The 18,786-nt window shown below is 34.6% G+C and overlaps 1 protein-coding gene across 3 annotated transcripts; it reads right to left on the reverse strand.

The window, feature by feature from the left end:
* Positions 1 to 484: 484 nt before the first annotated feature.
* Positions 485 to 5,906, reverse strand: LOC149909993 (uncharacterized). 3 transcript variants are annotated; one of them, XM_090120098.1, is made up of 5 exons: positions 5,813 to 5,906; positions 5,122 to 5,355; positions 4,724 to 4,976; positions 4,540 to 4,620; positions 485 to 3,885 (listed from the first exon to the last, which is right to left on the reverse strand). In XM_090120098.1, exons 3-5 carry the CDS (start codon positions 4,974 to 4,976, stop codon positions 1,169 to 1,171), a joined length of 3,051 nt encoding a protein of 1,016 aa, XP_089976224.1. In that variant the 5' UTR covers positions 5,122 to 5,355; positions 5,813 to 5,906; the 3' UTR covers positions 485 to 1,168. The 3 variants fall into 3 exon arrangements, with proteins under 3 accessions (XP_089976224.1, XP_089976225.1, XP_089976226.1); XM_090120099.1 differs by having other exon boundaries at positions 5,122 to 5,441; positions 5,813 to 5,892; XM_090120100.1 differs by having other exon boundaries at positions 5,122 to 5,335; positions 5,813 to 5,888.
* Between the last annotated feature and the right edge of the window lie 12,880 nt (positions 5,907 to 18,786).

Raw genomic sequence — 18,786 nt, forward strand, 5'->3', positions numbered from 1 at the left:
TTAATAACTTATAAACGACTTTCTTTTAAACCCTTGAGAATTATAGAGGTTTTTGTGATGACAAACCGCGTTCAAATGTATACAATGTTTATATAATATAAATACTTTCATAAGTCAGCTTTTGAATCATATGTATTTTCTGAATCAGTTTGATGAGTCAGTTCAAAAGATAGCAAACTTTTTCAAAAGTTCCATCGTGAGGATCAATATAAAAGTTAGATTTGTATAAAAACTACGAAAAATAAGCCCTTGGTCAAGGAGTACATATAGTTTTGTCACTACATATTTTAGAAAGTAATATTTTGAGTCTAGTATTGGTTCATACAAGGACGGGCTTTATTTATGACTAAAATCGACGACAAGTGGAATGATCAGCGTCTCGCTATCGAACACGTGATCGATCAGTTTAAAATTTTTTTGGCATTAGGTAAATATGCTTGGAACTACAATGAGCACTGACGAATCATCAATAAAACCATATTACTTATTCAAAAAAAAATTATTTTATTTTCATACAATTGAGCTTGTGAACTCTTTTGTGTTACTATGAGTATGAATGACACTATTGACATCTCGTAAATCCACTTAACATACACAATGAAAATTACAACTATTAACGATCATACGATATATAGTAAGCTATATAATGCTATATCATTATTTTCTTTAATAAGTTTAACCCGTGATTCCGAATTCATATTTTAACAATGTTATTAAATGCTATAATTACACTAATTTCTTAATTTTAGGCCTTAATAATTTTTTAAAATTATTGAATAGCTTTACTTACATACGAATATTCTTAAAATTCTTAAAAAGTCTTTACTTTTATTTTTTTGACGAGGGTAAAAATTTTTTTGAGACACCGAACGATGAAGTAGAATTTTCATTTTTAAATTTTCATAGTCCAAGAAAGACTGGGTTTAAGCGGCGTTAGCATCACTTTAATTCCAGTCTTTCTGAAATTTTTTTCATTGAAAAACGCCACGCGTCAGCTGCGGTTTAAGTCCAGTGTTCTTCTCTTTGTATCATGTCGTTCACTAGACTTGCAGGGTTGAGAGTCTTGCTTGAAGTTGCTTGATCCAGCGTTCGCACTCGAAAAACGTGTGCTTGACGTCGTCGGTGTTGTCCGAGCAGTACTAAAGTGTCGTAGGCCCAATTTGTGTCATCAACATTCAACCATTATACCATATTTGAAGCGAATCTCTTGCATCTTACTGTGTATCATATCGAGGATAGGTTTAAGATCAGTATTCCAATCACGTTGGAGTCCATGCTCTATAACAAAATTCAACAGTACCGTACACGCATGGTCATCTAAATCTGGCCTTATATTAGAACCGACACTATTAGAAGCCTTCGCTGTCTCACTCAATGATGAACAAACACTCAGTGCATTTCTGTTGAAGACTTCTGTTAATAATCGTCGAGCTAATGATGGGCAATCTTTCGATTTTTGCTGACAATATTTGAAGTCTCCGTAGCTAACGTAAATATGACTTTCAGGTACAAGTTCTACGAGCCCTGGCAGATATTTTGGATAGTTCAATGTCCATCTTGAATCATGAGCGTCATATTCCGGTGGTAGAACGAACCGGAACAACTTCCTGGGTTTCTTTTTCGGCGTTTTGTTAGCAACATCATTACTATGTTTATTTTTATTACTAGTACTGGCACTCGCTGTTATTGTAGTGTGTCTTTCTTCAGAAGGCTGTGGAACATCTGGTACTGGGTTGCTCGAAGGAGATGCATTGTTAGCTGTGTTTCCCGCTGTATTAAATTCTTCGACAGAACCCAATAACTTTTCGTATGTCATGGCAGTATCGAGGATGGAACTTCGTAAGGTGTTGTACATATCAGTCGTATGACGGAACGTAGATCCCATTTGAGTAAAGAGGGTAGAAAAGTTGTCCAACATTTGCTGCTCTAAAATAATTCTGGGATTCATCTGGCAGCTCCTTGCCGTAGAGTTTTGGGCAGCTGTCGGTCTATCTGCAGAACTACGCCCAGGATCATTTGCAGTTCCGTAAGCATTGTTAGTTGTTTCAGCAGGTGCTTCGTCTGATGACATCTCAATATCTGAGATTTCTTCCTGATCCGTAACTTCATCAGAATCTGAAGTTACTGCATGATATGGTGACAGAGTTTCATCTACCGTGCACTCTATTATTTGACACGCGTTGTCCATGTCGTTTAGATGACTTCCGGTCACAGGTAACCTAGTAGCGTCATCAATGAAGTGAACTCGCTTTCTCTTTGAATTCGTTTGAGTAGAATGGTGAACTAACTGTTGCTGCTTGCATAGGTTTTGATATCTGTTTTCATGGGATGCTATATGTTGTATTCTGGATGGTTGGTACATAGAGCAACCAGGCATTTCTGTGTTTTGTCTGTCCCTTGTTTCTGATGCTATGACATTCTGCGGGCTGTTTGTTAAGTCTTCAGTGTTATCTCCAGTAGATTGTGGACTTATTCTTGCTTGAAGTTGTTGATTATTCGAAAGGAAGTTATTATGACTAGTTGTTACTGCTTGCTGTAATGAATTCCGAAAATTTGTCAGAATAGGCGATGGCGTTTTCTTTGTGACCCCTTGAAGAGAAAGCACTTCACTTCTATCTTTAGACTTGATAGAGATGGCAATACGTAGTTTAGGTCTCTGCGGTTGCTGCTGTGAATTTAGATGGTTTGGCTGCATCTGTCTCTGTTGTGCAACCTCGGGAGTCTGATACGTCGAGTTTGAAAGGTGTGCTGAATTTTGTCTGATTAATGGAATCCTCATATTGATAGTTCGAGATGTAGGTCGATGATCGTAAGTGTTTCTCTCTTTAGAACCCCGAAGTAGTTCTTGTTGAAAGTTATCTTGGTTAGTCGGTAGATATTGATTTTGATAAGAGTTCGTATAATATTGTTCATGCGCTACTGAATTTTGATGTCCATCTGATCGTTGGATATAGCTAGGAGGCTTATGAGATAAGCTTGAAGGCTGTTGTGAAGTAGCTGCAGCATTATTGACACTCTGAAAAACATTCCTTGGATCGATTTGATTCAATGGATTCCTTTCCGTTCCAATTATGGGACCTATTGTCCTTTCAACCGGTCTTTGAATTGGTACTAAACATCGACCCCCATTCATGTGACTGTATAGATGAGCAATAATTTTGGGTGAGCATAATCCCTCATAATCGGAAGACACTTTCTGACTTGAAACTTCATTAACAGGTACTTTGTGATCGTCAACATTTGCAAGTGATCGAACATTCTCAATCTGTTGTAGAAAGTTTGATAGTGAACTTCTGTCTGGAATACATTCTTGACGATTATACTGATTCGGCTGAGTGCTCTGTTTATCTGCAGTAGAAGGTTGCGTTGCTGGCATTGACACATCCGTTGCGTTGCTAGAAGAGTTAGCTCGGCTCATGTTATAATTATGTTCGGGCTTTTTAACACGTTGAGAGTGATCTTTGTCATCGACATTGGTGACTTCAATACGTTTATCAACGTCTTTTACGGGTGAGCTTAAAGCTTGTTCGGTTTGATCAGTACGTGGAGTTTTAGACCTTGGTTCAGTATTTTCTTCAGCATGAGAAACGACAGATTTTTCTGCGTGAGAATTTTCCATTGATTGGATATCCTGGATGATAATCGGTTGTTTTCTTTTTGGAGATCGAGGCTCTACTTTGGCGTCATTAACAACCGCACTGGATGACTGAGCAGATTCATCTAGTTTCAACCATTTTTCATTGATTTCTTTACTCGATTTTGACTTTGCTGGTCGCTTGATTGATATTCTGGGCAGTGGTTTCCGAAGATTATCATTGGATTCTGACGAATGGTTTTGATTGACGCTGCGCAATTTCTTGTTTATCGAAAGCTCTGGTTGTATATCTGAAATTAAAAATTCTTATTATTATTTGAAAATATTATTCATATTGTCATCCATAATTATTAATTAAATATCAGGAATGTGGGCTAGCTAGGATCATAATAAAAATTACATTATTATTTCTGCGACGTTCCGGTCATTTATTAGACAGAAATTTATTTTTTACGAATAATAAAAAAAATTGTTTGTCAAATAATCTCAAAATCTAGCTATTTCAACGCCATCTAGCATGCGAGCGAAGCCGCGGGTAAGAGCTAGTTTAAAAAAGGTAGTATTGAAAAATGTAATAACAATGATTATTTTTCCGACCCAAATATCGACCAATAGAATTGCACCATTCGACGTCACGTGGTACATGGTACATACGACCTACATGGTATTATACTGATAATTTTTTGAAAATTTTCTCTGGTAGTTGACGTCAAACTGACAGGTTGAATTCAATTGTGAAATTATTGGCCGACATTTGGGACGGAAAAATAATCCCCCGAATACCACACGAGCTTCAAAATTATCTGGCATTTCCCTCAAGGTTCCCTGCAAACAAATAAAGTCGTCAAGTATTTCAGGAAAAATCACTCGCTAATTTTGAAGCTCTTGTGGTATTATAAGTGAAAATTCAATTGTGAACACTGATAAAATAATTTGATTTTCACCTGTTACTTTTGATTTTTCTTCAACCACAGGTCCATAATCATTTCTCGTAGCGATCCAAAATTCTGCATCATCGTAAGAATCTGAAAAAAAAATATCGTTTTAATTTATGAGATGTTCTGAATCTGAATATACTTCAATAATATAACGCACGATCTATTAACCAATACATTTAATTAAACTCACTTGACTCATATTTGATAGCGGCCATATAAAATTTCCACTCATCATTGAATCGCTCTTTCCTCTTCGCGCGATCTCTCGTATCAAAAGGATCTTCGTTTTTAGGATAAGCAACAATTACAGCCTTGTCATTCGTCTGTTTGCGCAATATTATCCAATTGCACGGCACGCATACGTAATCATCAATTCCTTCAAAAGGCAGTTCTATGAATTGAACAACATAGAATGCTGACTCATTATCACTATTACGTGTCATCTGAAATAATCAAAAACACTTCCGTAAATTTCAAGTAATTTAATATTGTGAAAACAACATTGTCTCGGATTAGACCAAGAACAAAAACTCATTTAGTTGTTATAATTATTTTAATGACGATAAAACTAATACTATTATGACAAACCTTATATTATGTCGCAGACGGTCTCTAATTAATAGCTATGTGCGTTGATGTGCGTCCCGCCTCGCCGAGGCTGATGATGTGTGGTGTCATCCGGCCGTCGGGCCGCGGTTCCCCTCTCCCGCGCCTCTCCGTCGCCGTCGCCTGCGCCGCCACTCGCCACTGCCCCGCGCCTCGCGCCTACCTTCCCCGCTGCCCCTTTAGCGTCGTAAACATCCTGGGGGCCGTTGGAAGGAGCTGAAGAGACAGCCGTCATCATGACTCAAGGTTTCTTCCAGTGAATTTTCGTGTGGCAGGAGGCACGTACTTTATTTAATGCGCGTCTTTGAATTCCAATTATTACAATCACTAGTTGTCTTTATTATTGAATTTAGTAATATAATAATTTGTGTATGACTGTTCAATCTCACGAGCTAATGACGTAGAAATAAAAAATTGAGTCTCAAATTTAACAAACATTAATCTCGACTGATCACCAATCTAATATCTTTAAAATAAAATAGTGGATTTCACTATGATAATTATTAGTGTTAACCTTAAAATGAAGATAAGATGAGTTAGGTAGGTACACCGAAAATATAATTACCAATTTAAAAAATCCTATTTCAAGCTGTCAGATTTTTTTTCGAATTCATTAATTATTATTGGCCTTGAAATGCCATTTAAATTAGGTGATTATCAAATTGATTCTTACCTTCTATTTCAGCTATGTATCTCTTGTAACAACCAAAACGTCATCGCAATTATCGCGTTGTAGCGATAGCGGAGCGATTGTCTAACTGTCTAACGGCTAACCTTCGCTTCGCTGTCATGAAATCATGAATTCTATATAAACAACTGGTCGTACTTATCGGTCCAGTGGAGGGAGAAAAATAGTTGGATTCAGTTCGTAAACAGTATTTAATTCCACATACTTCCGCTCAGTAGAGATAAAAATAAAGTAGTTATAGTACGTGATACTGTTTCGATTTGATTATTTGGTTAGATCTTCCCAGAAAGTTATTTAATGATATGCTAGAGTAATTGAATCAAGTAATTATTTTATGGTTTATAATTATAGCACAGAGTGATTGAATGTATAAATGAGTACTGAGTTGGTTTGCTGATAACATATCATGAAACAAATTAATATGAGCATAGCAGTCGCTAATAATATGATAACTTTATCACTGTATGACTATAACGTGTTTATGAACTGGTACCGGAAAATGACTCAAATTCCTTGACCGCTTTTTAGGGATGAAGAAAGGATAAATAAATATTTTAAGCTATTGCATAGCTTCTATTGCGGGCCTTGAGCGCGGGGACCGAATCCAGAAATTCCGTAACGAAAAAACCTCACGCTCCCCACTCCGACGGGCTCAGAGGTGTGGCTTGAAGGCATGCTATGCAATAGCTTTACCGCGGCAGTCCCCGAGTGCCACACGTCTTTTTTTACACTGTGATGAATTATATACTTGTAGGTGCTGTGCTGACGCAGGATTTTCGGTCGCGTCACACGGGAATAAAGTTATGATGGACTGGGAAGGGTGAAGAAAAGGAAACGGGCCTCCTCCTAAATAAATATTCTTGGCATTAAACTATCATGTTTAGACTGTTTTTTTTTAATTAAGTTAAGAACTTAGTCATATATAAATAAGTACAACAAGGTAGGTATAGTTATTATATTATTGATATTAAATTGAAATATATTTCATGAAATAAACAGTTAAAATACACCGTTGCGTTAACAAATCAAGATTAATCTTATATATAAAATTCTCGTGTCACAATGTTAGTCTGCATACTCCTCCGAAACGGGTGGACCGATTCTCATGAAATTTTCTGTGCATATCGGGTAAGTCTGAGAATCGGCCATCATCTATTTTTCATATGTACCACGGGCGAAGCCGGGGCGGACCGCTAGTCTTATATATAAAATTCTCGTGTCACAATGTTAGTCTGCATACTCCTCCGAAACGGGTGGACCGATTCTCATGAAATTTTCTGTGCATATCGGGTAAGTTTGAGAATCGGCCAACATCTATTTTTCATATGTACCACGGGCGAAGCCGGGGCGGACCGCTAGTAATATATAATCGCGTTTCGCTTGTAACATAAACAGCTGATTTTATAGTGATTTGTAGGGCGAGATGCTTCGTGATAGTCCAATACATTCTGCATGTTAATTATTTAAACTAATTACAGATGAGTACACATCCATTTTTTATTTGATCGCACCTTTTTTAGTGTCGGGATTATTTTCACTGTTTTAATTGCTATGTTTGAATTTATCATGGAAATATCTATAAGTACTAATATTATAATGAGGTAGTGTTTGTGAATCTATGACGTTGTAAACTTTCTACTGAACTTATTTTAAAACCATATTTATCACTAGAAACTAGTAAGCCAATTTATTTATCTGTAAAGTGTTATAGGATAGTCACACATTTATTAACTACACCTGTATGTTTGTTAGCAAATGTTCGCCGTGAATACTTAAATGGTCATAACTTTTTTTATTTATGAACCGATTGGCATGAAATAAACACTAAATGTTAAATGAAGATTACTACAATATATTAGTGAAAACCGCATCTAAATCGGATAAGCCGTTTCTGAGATTAGCGTGCACAAACATACAGACAACCAGACAGACGAAAACTTTTTTTACTACAGTTTTGGGTTTGGGATCTATTTAATAATAACCCCTGCTAATTTTTTTTACATATTTTCATTGTACAGACACCATTTTTCTACAATTTTATTATATGTATTGATGATATTGATGATGATTGATAACAAAACAAAATATGATGAAATAATGGTAGATAAACATTAAACAGCGCTCATTACGTAAGCTTACATTAGGGTTGTCTGTTCGCATGTGTAACGCTCGTTATTCATCATTTCCACTGCGGTATTATAACGTATAACTTGGTACAATAGTGGAAGAATTCTAAAAAGAAATGTGTTGAGAAATGATGGTTTTAAATAAGGATATTTAAATGCAGTGAAAATAGAATATCAATAGTCTATTTGACAGTAAATATAGGGTAGACAAGTCAAGCGCGTCTCACACGGTGAAGATACTATAATATTCACCGTGTGTGACGCGCTTAATCAAAGTATAAATAACTGTTAGGTATGTTTTGAACTATCTGATAGTGAATGTTCCTTCAAAATTGGTCCAATTTTTTCGGAGATTAGATGGTACAAGTACAAATTATTTATAATTTATAATATGTAGCTAATGACACCTAATTTCTTTACTGATATTTTTAAAATCTATAAAAGTATACCTTTGCTCTATAATTAAGTTCATTATTTCACGTACTTCTAATTTATCACAATATAATATTATAATTAACGAAGTCATTGCCCTTAAAGTATCGTCGTTGAGAGTCACTTATAGGTTAAGTGGCAACGATCTAAATTGACTTTTCTGCTATAATAATTAACTTTGCTTATTATACTTTTTAATATTTTTCTGTGTGAGTTATAAGATTTTTAGTTTATAGTAGTCATTATAAATATATTATCATTCGTTTATTTATTTATAATGTAGAGCTAGCTTTCCGCCCGCGGCTTCACCCACTTTGTAGAAAACAAATCATATACTACAACCTTCCTCTTGAATCACTCTATCTATTAAAAAAAACGCATCAAAATCCATTTCGTAGTTTTAAAGATTTAAGCATACAAAGGGACGGACAGACAGCGACAGCGCCTTTGTTTTATTATACTGTTTAATGCAAAATAAAAAACCGACTACTTTTTTAAATTAAACTAACACAATATCATTAATATTAAATCTAAATCAACCATATTGTTTGTATCATGCAGTAGTTCGTTATATGAATACATTGCTCGTGATTCTTCGATATACAGGGTGTCCCATTATTGGTATACTAAGCGCGAAGGGTCTTGTAGTTTTGCATACACTGATCTCGTAAAAAATACTTAAACAACAAAATTACGTCAAAAATTTTTTGCTAAATTTTTCCTGAAAATTCATGTTTTCTTCTCTAGCTTCGCGCAGCCGGCATATACCGCTTATCTAATGTGAGCATTTTGTCTATGAAAACATAATCTTAAACGATAGCTCACGTGCTGGTGGCAAAGTTGGGCGGGTTGCTTATTATGGGTGTACACATAGAATTTTAAGAATTCATTTATTTGAAAAAAAAAATGCGTCTGGAATTTTATAAGTATTTTTTACGTACTCAGCGTATGCAAAACTATAACCTCCTTTGAGCTTAGTATACCAACAGTGGGACACCCTGTATAGATACATAATATAAAAACTTCCAGAAGGAAATCGGTTATTTATCCATTACCTATTGATTATTGTTGTGAATTGACGTTTCATGACGAAGCTTTTTGTTCTAATATTATGATAGTAATATGGTGCATTTAGATCGAACGAGCGAATGCTCATTCTAACCCCACTAAATAATTATTTTAGTGTATGCGTAGAGCATTCGTTCGTCGTTCTTAGTGCATTCGAAAAGATTCTATGCAATGTTCGAATACTTAACTACGAGTTTACATTTACACTAAAATATCACTTTTTTTTTGTGTGGTGTCTCTCAATGTTAGCCAGAAGGGCTTCTACATTTTAACGCGGACGCGGAGGTGAACTGAAGGTTCAACCTGGTAGCGACATGCACAAGGGCGTCCCCCCTTGACGGGGACCACGAACCTCGGCTTGAGCTGTCGCTTGAGTGGAGGAGGCCAGAAGGGCCCTAATCGGACGGGTAAAATATCACGAAAGAATGCTCTTGCTCTACCTCTATGTTCGTTTGATGTAAACGCCTCGTTATAAAATAGTATACCAATTATATATATATATACAGGGTGTCCCACTTTCGGTATACTAAGCGCAAAGGGACTTGTAGTTTTGCATACGCTGAGTACGTAAAAAATACTTATAAAATTCCAGACGCATTTTTTTTTCAAATAGAGGAGTTCTTAAAATTCCATGTGTACACCCCTAAAAAGCAACCCGCCCAACTTGGCCACCCGCACGTGAGCTATCGTTTAAGATTATGTTTTCATAGACAAAATGCTCACATTAGCAAAGCGATATATGCCGGCTGCGCGAAGCTAGAGAAGAATACATGGATTTAAAGGAAAAATTTGGCGAAAAATTTTTCACGTAATTTTGTTATTTGAGTATTTTTTACGTGATCAGTGTATGCAAAACTACAAGTCCCTTCGCGCTTAGTATACCGAAAGTGTGACACCCTGTATAACTAGCGGTATAACTAGCGGTCCGCCCCGGCTTCGCCCGTGGTACATATGAAAAATAGATGTTGGCCGATTCTCAGACTTACCCGATATACACAGAAAATTTCATGAGAATCGGTCCACCCGTTTCGGAGGAGTATGCAGACTAACATTGTGACACGAGAATTTTATATATATAAGACTAGCGGTCCGCCCCGGCTTCGCCCGTGGTACATATGAAAAATAGATGTTGGCCGATTCTCAGACTTACCCGATATGCACAGAAAATTTCATGAGAATCGGTCCACCCGTTTCGGAGGAGTATGCAGACTAACATTGTGACACGAGAATTTTATAATATAAGATAATACAATTATTGTAATAAAAAATACTACTAAGAAACAGTTGTTTTGACATTATCATTGCTGTTTTGTAGATAACGCTAGCCTGGATACCATGCCCGCATTATAATTAACAACTGATTAGGTTTAAATAATATAAATTAAAATGTCGGACCGGCATTTATCTAAATCTATATAGCGAGCGACATAGATATATTAGTTTTTGCATAATTTATCATCTTTGTACTCATAAGTACTGACTATGATAATTATTTAGTACGTTTATTATTTAATTATCAAATAATTATTTGAAGCTAAAACAGTACCTTATAAATCTCGGTCAGCTGATGTGAAAATAATATTATTTTCATATTGAACCCAATTATTTTCTTAGGTAAATAAGTAAAAATACCTGCATGTCATGTACACGTGCCTTTAAATATAATCGAACAAAAGTCTATGCATTTTCTATATAAATAAGGATCGAAGTATCAAACTTAGACGCTCTGAGAACCAATAAATTACTAACTATGCGTTGGTGCACAGTAGCATGTGGGAATATAGTACTAGATGAGACACAACTAAGTTTAAACATAGATAATATGTATAAGAAAAAAATAGCCAAAAATATATCGAATGCTAAAAACGGACCAGAATGTAATAAGTGTCTAATTAAAATCTGTTGTTCTATTTTCAGGGTGATCATGAGAAGCTGGCGTAGGTACTAGGTACATACTCTACTCTACAGTGTGGATGCACTAGAGTCTCTCTGGAGTCTATTCTCTACATAAATTCTTTTTTTTTATGTTTCACCTCTTTCATATTTTGATTCCAGTTCAAAAATGTATTTATATCTTAAAAGTAATTTCTTCCGAACAACGGGGAAGTTCTAACTATACTAGTCTATCTAAATAACTGTAATTTATTTATTTCTTAAATCTAAAGCATTTCGAACTACTTAATTGGCATATCTAAGAAAACATCTGTAATTTGTAGCTATATTATTTGAATTTGAACACTAAATACACATTTATTTCGAAAACACATCCAGTGCTATACATTATTGTGCTATAATTTATCCAGTTAGTCAAGTGGACCGTGATCTTGCGTCTTAAACTATTGTAGGCTGTATTTGCTTGAATTCCACACTACCTATGGTGTTTCATGCGTCGTTTGATAGGGAATCTGTGATAGTAGTAATAATAGGTTATCTGGTACATTCTGTTCTGTTCAGGTAATGGTTAGAATTCAATGCATTTATTTTGACAGGTTAACTGTAAGTGTACTAAATGATTGTCTATATTAAGTCTATGTTTAAAGTGTATTTAGTACTTTTATGAAAATTTAGCTTTATAATGAGTTTGAACTACCCTCCTCTCATAATTTTGTTTATTCATTATCTCAATATACGACAATTACATACACGGTGTGCCACCGTGTTTCGTTGTACTTTCCTTAATGGAACTTACAGTTTAGTTTACAAGTTATACTCTGATTATGTAAATAAAACTTAAACATCAGAAAAATAGATAAGATTTTTTTAAACTCTATGTTCACAATTTACATAGAGCCGCTAGCCAGTTAAGGGTGTACAACTGTACAATGTACATACGTGATTATGATATTATTTTTTTCGTAATCAGCGTATGAAAATCCATAAGTTCCATTGAGCTGTACAGCAATGGCGGGACACCCTGTGTAGTTCAAACCTTAAACTATTGATCGTTAATAATGTGAGGTACAAGGGAATAGTTTTGGCGCTCTGCTCGAACGGCCCGACACTTCCTTGTTGGTTTAACGGTACTTCCCATGTCAGATAGAACGCACGTCAGTGCGCTAACCTGACGCTATAAAGCCGAATTATATTATTCGTGCTAATGGCTTTGTCAGATAGAACGTGATTTAGCGCGCGTCAGAGCACTAACCTGACGCCACGCTATGACGCCAAAACACGTTAATGGCTTTGAATGATGTACATGGCGAAATTTAAAAGTAACCAGTGTTCGATGTATCTGACAGTTACCAAGTGAAAAAATATATTGTGGTAGTTTTCAGTTGCAAGTTTTACATTATTTACTCACATGCAGCTGTGCTGTATCACAGCTCGGCTTCATAGCGAGACATCAGGTTAGCGCTCTGACGTGCGCTACGAACGCGTTCTATATGACAAAGTTATTATAGGTTAGTACCTATAGGTTAGTGCGTAGTCGCACTAATGGCTTTGTCAGATAGAACCCCTAACGCGTTTAACAGATAATTACCGCGTAGTACAATACAGCTCGGCTTCATAGAGCAGCGTCAGTTTAGCGCTCTGACGCGCTAAATGAACGCGATCTATCTGGTAGAGCCTTAATACTCCATTTTGACGTTAATTTGTCGAGTTGGGTGATACTTGAGTGGGTGTTAACTACTTTGAAGATCTCTTGTAACTAAGATATATAGTTATGGTATATAGTTATCTATCAGTGTCGGTTTATAATAATAGAAGTGTCTGTTTGTAATATGAATATTATAATAACTTATTGATATCAAGCATATGGAGTATATTATAATAGTAATTGGATACTATTGTGTTAAAATTGTTATATCCAATTGATCCAGCGACGTTCGTAAACGTTGGCTTGAGTGATATTTCTCTAAATACTTATGTAATTTATTAAAATGATTATCAATAAGAACTGCTCTTAAAGTTTTTCATCATAATAATAATGGTATCAAATACAAAAAAATTTTCAACACTCAAATTGAGTTTTGTTTTGTTATAATAATCTCAAAAACTTAATGCTTCTTGCTTACAGTTTAGGAGATCTTATTTAATTATATTAAACAACCTTTGGCCCAAATTTGCTTTGGATCCTCACCACTTTCTATCTTTTGGTCTCCACCAGTCTTAAGATTCCAATGTAAAAAAATAATTAGATTGTTTTTGTATTAATAATAAATTGTACAAAAAATTCCTTCTTTACTTAAGAAAATAAATTTCAATATCTAATATATGTATTGTATTCATGTCGTAAAAAGTTTTTAAAACTATTTTCCATGTGACGTCATTCTTCTGAAAATAGACTTGTACAAATCCAAGTTGTTTGTCAAGATCTACAAAGACTGAAATAAAATACGCCCACATGTATCTTAAGTGTTAACTCTTTTTACCCGACTACGGCAAAGCAAAAGGAGGGTTATGATTTTGACAGGCTATGTATGTATGTATGTATGTATGTATGTATGTATGTATGTATGTATGTTCATCTGTTCCCTCGTAACTTCTAAACTACTTATCAGAATTCGACAAATGACATATCATTAGAAGCGTCTTAATTGTCCGCTGGTTATAGGCTATATGGGGTTTCACAAAATCTAATGTGGCGCCCTCTAGCGGACAAAACATACAGAGTAAAAAATAAAGTTAAGATAAATATGCCGTGTTTGGTATCATTTGAAAGCTTTTTACTTGCACATTTTGAATATATATATATTACTAGCATTTGCTTGTGACTTTACCTGTATTCATGGGCTGATTGCATATAATTCACATCTTTTCGTTCATAGCTTCTTTATTAGTTCATCAATTTAACTTTTGTCAATATCATGCGCCAAAAATACACTTTAACACCAAAATAGTACAAATAATAAAAAGTAAAACAACTAAAACCCAACTACGACAAAAAACGACGCTGAAAAAGTATAAAACAAGATTTTCAGAATTCCACTATGTAGAGATAAATTTTCATGTTTGGAAAGGCGTAGTCACACGTTACATATATCTACCGTAGCACTTTGACAACGTGTGACTACGCCTTTCCAAACATGAAAATTTATCTCTACATAGTGGAATTCTGAAAATCTTGTTTTATACTTTTTCAGCGTCGTTTTTTGTCGTAGTTGGGTTTTAGTTGTTTTACTTTTTATTATTGTAGGTCACAAGAGAGACGTACTTTCGTCACCTTGAGGTGTTTTTGTAGAGCATATCTAATCCAAATTTATTTGAAGGTATTTAAGACAAATGTCTATATAGGGCACGTGGCTGATCACTAAACTTTTTCGTTGTGATCTTTGGACAAGAGCTGTATTATGACTTGGCATTTTTTTATGTTTCTATTTTACAATTCTTGAGTAGTATTAGTAGTAAAGTAGGTATACATTCTCTCGTTCAGGGCTTGTCTGCAAAATATCACTTTAAAACTAATAAGTTGTAATCAATATAGATCGTATCATATTATATTATCTAGGCAATATATAATTAATCACTTTATAGCTATGTGTATAGATTGTCTAAAGAACAATACAGAAGCAAAACACATTCGCAAAGCCAAGCAAAATATTATAAATGTCTTTGCAAACAAAAATCCGACATCAAACGCAGACCGCTAAGATACAATCATAAAATAAATTACACATATAAACGGTCTCAGAACAACGTCTATCGATCCATCGGAATCACTCGGAATCTTTTTCACTTAGAAAACGGGTAATGTATTTGATAATTTCCGTTCCGTCGCAAAAAAGGTTGGAAAAAGAGAAGCATGCTATTGTGCAAGCGCTCGATATTTTATCACCGTATGCTTGGCGCACTCGTAAATGGGAAAGACTTTATGGTGATATAAAACTGGTCCATAACGGGCAGACGTGTTTTTATGCGTGAGCAAATGAAGCTCTCCGTTCATGTTGACGTTTTAAACCGCTCCACTAGATTATTGACACATTAGGGTACTTTTTGGGCTGTAAAGTTTACTGCGCTGTAGAAATACGCGTTCTAAATAAGCTATTCATGGAAATGTATAGCATCAGTTGTAATAAATTATGTATAATAGATTTACTTAAGAATGTAGCAATACGGTTTATTGTAACATCGTAAGGTGCATCGGAATATAGCAAGGGACAGCACTATTAATAGATAAGCAGCAATATTTGAATTTATTATATTTTTGTATACATATAAACTCAATAAAAAGTGTCTTATGGGAATCAGAAAGTTGATAAACATATCTGGTAGGTAAGTAAGGTAATAATAGATAATATCGAATAACTCTAAGAATAGACCCCCAGTTGTTCTAAAACCCATTCCGGTTATCGTTTCGGATGATCGGTCCTGTTTTTGTTCGATACCATTTTTGGGATTTGCGCACATCAAAAGGTTTTTGTAAATATTTGATACAAACGATTGGAAATCGCATGTCCTGAAAATAATTTGAATATAGATGAAATAATCCGGGTGATATTATCGGAGTCGTGATATAGAATATATTATTTAAAGTATATTAAAATTGGAAACGAGATAAATGCTATGTTTCAATATAAAATTATTGATATGAATATTTTAATTTAGCGTCCACTTTCACTGTATTTGATTAAAAAGTAAATCATAGAAATAAAGTAAAATTTTCAAGATACGCAGCTCTTATCTGTATTTTCTTTTAACAGTCACTAGTTAATTGCTTCAGTTTAATTATAACGATTCACAACGTTACAGGAAAAATATATTTACTTGTGATTCCACACACTCACACGCATACAAAAAGTAAAGTAAATATGCAGTATGCACGTAGGTATGAAACAGGTACGAAAATGGATGGATAATTCATAGAGTACAAGCAAGGAAGTAAATATACTGAAACAGTTATAGACCGGGAGATATTGACACAAAATTTCGAGTCATTTGTAACAGGATGGCGGTTCTACACTGTTGATGATGGACTTTCGCTATTTTTCCGACGAGTTCGACTAACGCCCACGCGACTAAGCCGCCGGTACCAGCGTTCACACCACCATTTTTCTTTTTGTCATTGCGTGCTAATACCCCTATAGAACCGCCATCCTGTTACAAATGACTCGAAATTTTGTGTCAATATCTCCCGGTCTATTAATAGTTTTTTACCAAGTATTATAAAGAATTTACTCATATAATTCACGCGGCAAAAGTTTCCCGTTCCTTAGAATCCCCTAAAAGTTTACTTCACTCGGAGTGCTAACTTTATACAGTAACACGAAAATACTACATTTTGCGAACGCTTGTTAAAAATTTCCTGGACATTTATATAAAGTTTTCAACTTTGAAGAATTTCAGTTTTTTATCGTCTGCGCAACTCCTTTGTAATAGGAATTTTTAAAGGAATTGGCAGCTTTTAAGAATGCACTAGTTATAAATTTACTGAAATGAACGACTGCAGTTTCATGGAAGATATGGAATTAGCTCGTGCTCTATTTGGATAGTGGAAATGTTTTATATTTAGTTTCTTTTTGGTAAATTATGTGCGAGTAGCTTTGTTTCTTATTCCTTTACAGCTGATGCTAGGAAGTTTTGGAGCAAGTAATATGTATGAAGGAAAAACAACTGAAAGGCAATACAGGGAATAATTGTAATTGAACAAAACCAGCTAGTAAAACCAAGTCTCTTAAAACTTGTTTCAAAGGTAAAATGTTAAGGTTTTCGAGACATCGGCTTTTTTTAAATATGCCATTTGTCCCGGCTCTACCAAATTGAAAAATAAAGAGGGTCATTATTATACCATATACCTACATAGATCATATAAAATAAATCTTAAACTATTATATTCCTTAAAAAAAGGTTCATAGAAATAAAATTTTATGTAAGTATGCCTTCTTTCTCTCTACAAAGTTTAAATCAATACACACAAAGTCGCGTGTAAAACTAGTATTCTTACCTTCCACAATTAGTAAACCTGAACACTTTGTTTAACACAAATTTAGCAAAGATTTAATTGCAATTAAAATTTAATTATCGCAAAATACGAGAGAAAGTCTGTTACCTGATAAGTTAGAAATTACTGGCAGCTTTCATTAAATTTAGATAAATTATACGTGTATATGAAGAGGTTTAAATTAAGATAGCAAGAAATAATGAGGTTTTCAAGCTTTAGATTTATTATGTCTATAAAACTTGTGAGAAGGAAAAAAAAATGTGTAAATTTTAACATATATCTTGCTTACTGCCTTTCGCCCGCCATGTCTAAAACCTAATAAATTATATGTATACTAAAACCTTCCTCTTGAATCACTCTATCTATTAAAAATTCAAAATTCGTTGCGCAGTTTTAAAGATTTAAGCATACAAAGGGACATAGGGACAGAGAAAGCGACTATGTTTTATACTATGTAGTGATTTCTTGTCATTTATTAAAATAATATAATTTAAAACAATCCCAAAAAACACTACTTATGAAAAAACATCTATGATTTAATTTGATCACTAGCTGCGCCCCGCGGTTTCACCGGCGTGGATCCGCTCCTGTTGGTCTTAGCGTGATGATATATAAACCTATAGCCTTCCTCGATAAACGAGCTATCTAACAACGAAAGAATTTTTCTAATGGGACCAGTATTTCCTGAGATTAGCGCGTTCAAACAAACAAGCTCTTTAGGTATAATATTAGAAGATAGTATAGATATTATTTAATCTCAATAAATATTGCAAGGTTTACACAAATTAAGTATTTAATATTTACGTATCTATAAATATAAAAGAAAGTCATGTTAGTTACTCCACTTATAACTCAAGAACCGCTGAACCGATTTAGCTAAAAATTGCCAGGAGAAGGACATAGGATACTAAATATTATGTACCACGGGCGAAGCCGGGGCGGACCACTAGTTACTAATATATCTCAATATTATCTTATATTTCAGTACATAATATCCTATATCTTACATATCGCATCTATCAATACTAACCCTTGTCACTGAAACATGAAGCCACTTTACGGAAATCTACCAATCAATTTTCCTTCCCTCTCATGTGAATTAGGTTCGTTAATGTGCGAAAGGGATGAAGTATTTTCTTACAAACTAGGTGAATTGAACAGTATGAGGTTTAGAAGTAATAATTAGAATATGTACTAAATTACATTATCAAAATAATGTACTAAGTATTATACACATTGAAAAGGTCTACAGAAAAGTCCGTGATGGTATATATGTCTATCTCTTATAGAAAGTTATAGATAACCCACAATAACTTTTTTATGTCATTTACTTTTTACGACAAATAATGGCTAATTTTCGAAGCGATTTTAACCAATACAGCATTCATCCTTAACCAATTAAATAACTTGAATACATTGTTCATTTAATATAGATCTATATGGCCCTTTACACC

The sequence above is a fragment of the Colias eurytheme genome, chromosome 3 (assembly GCF_061535395.1).
Source record: "Colias eurytheme isolate Ceu_HAF_F1 chromosome 3, ilColEury1 Martin Lab GWU primary, whole genome shotgun sequence".
NCBI lineage: Eukaryota > Metazoa > Arthropoda > Insecta > Lepidoptera > Pieridae > Colias > Colias eurytheme.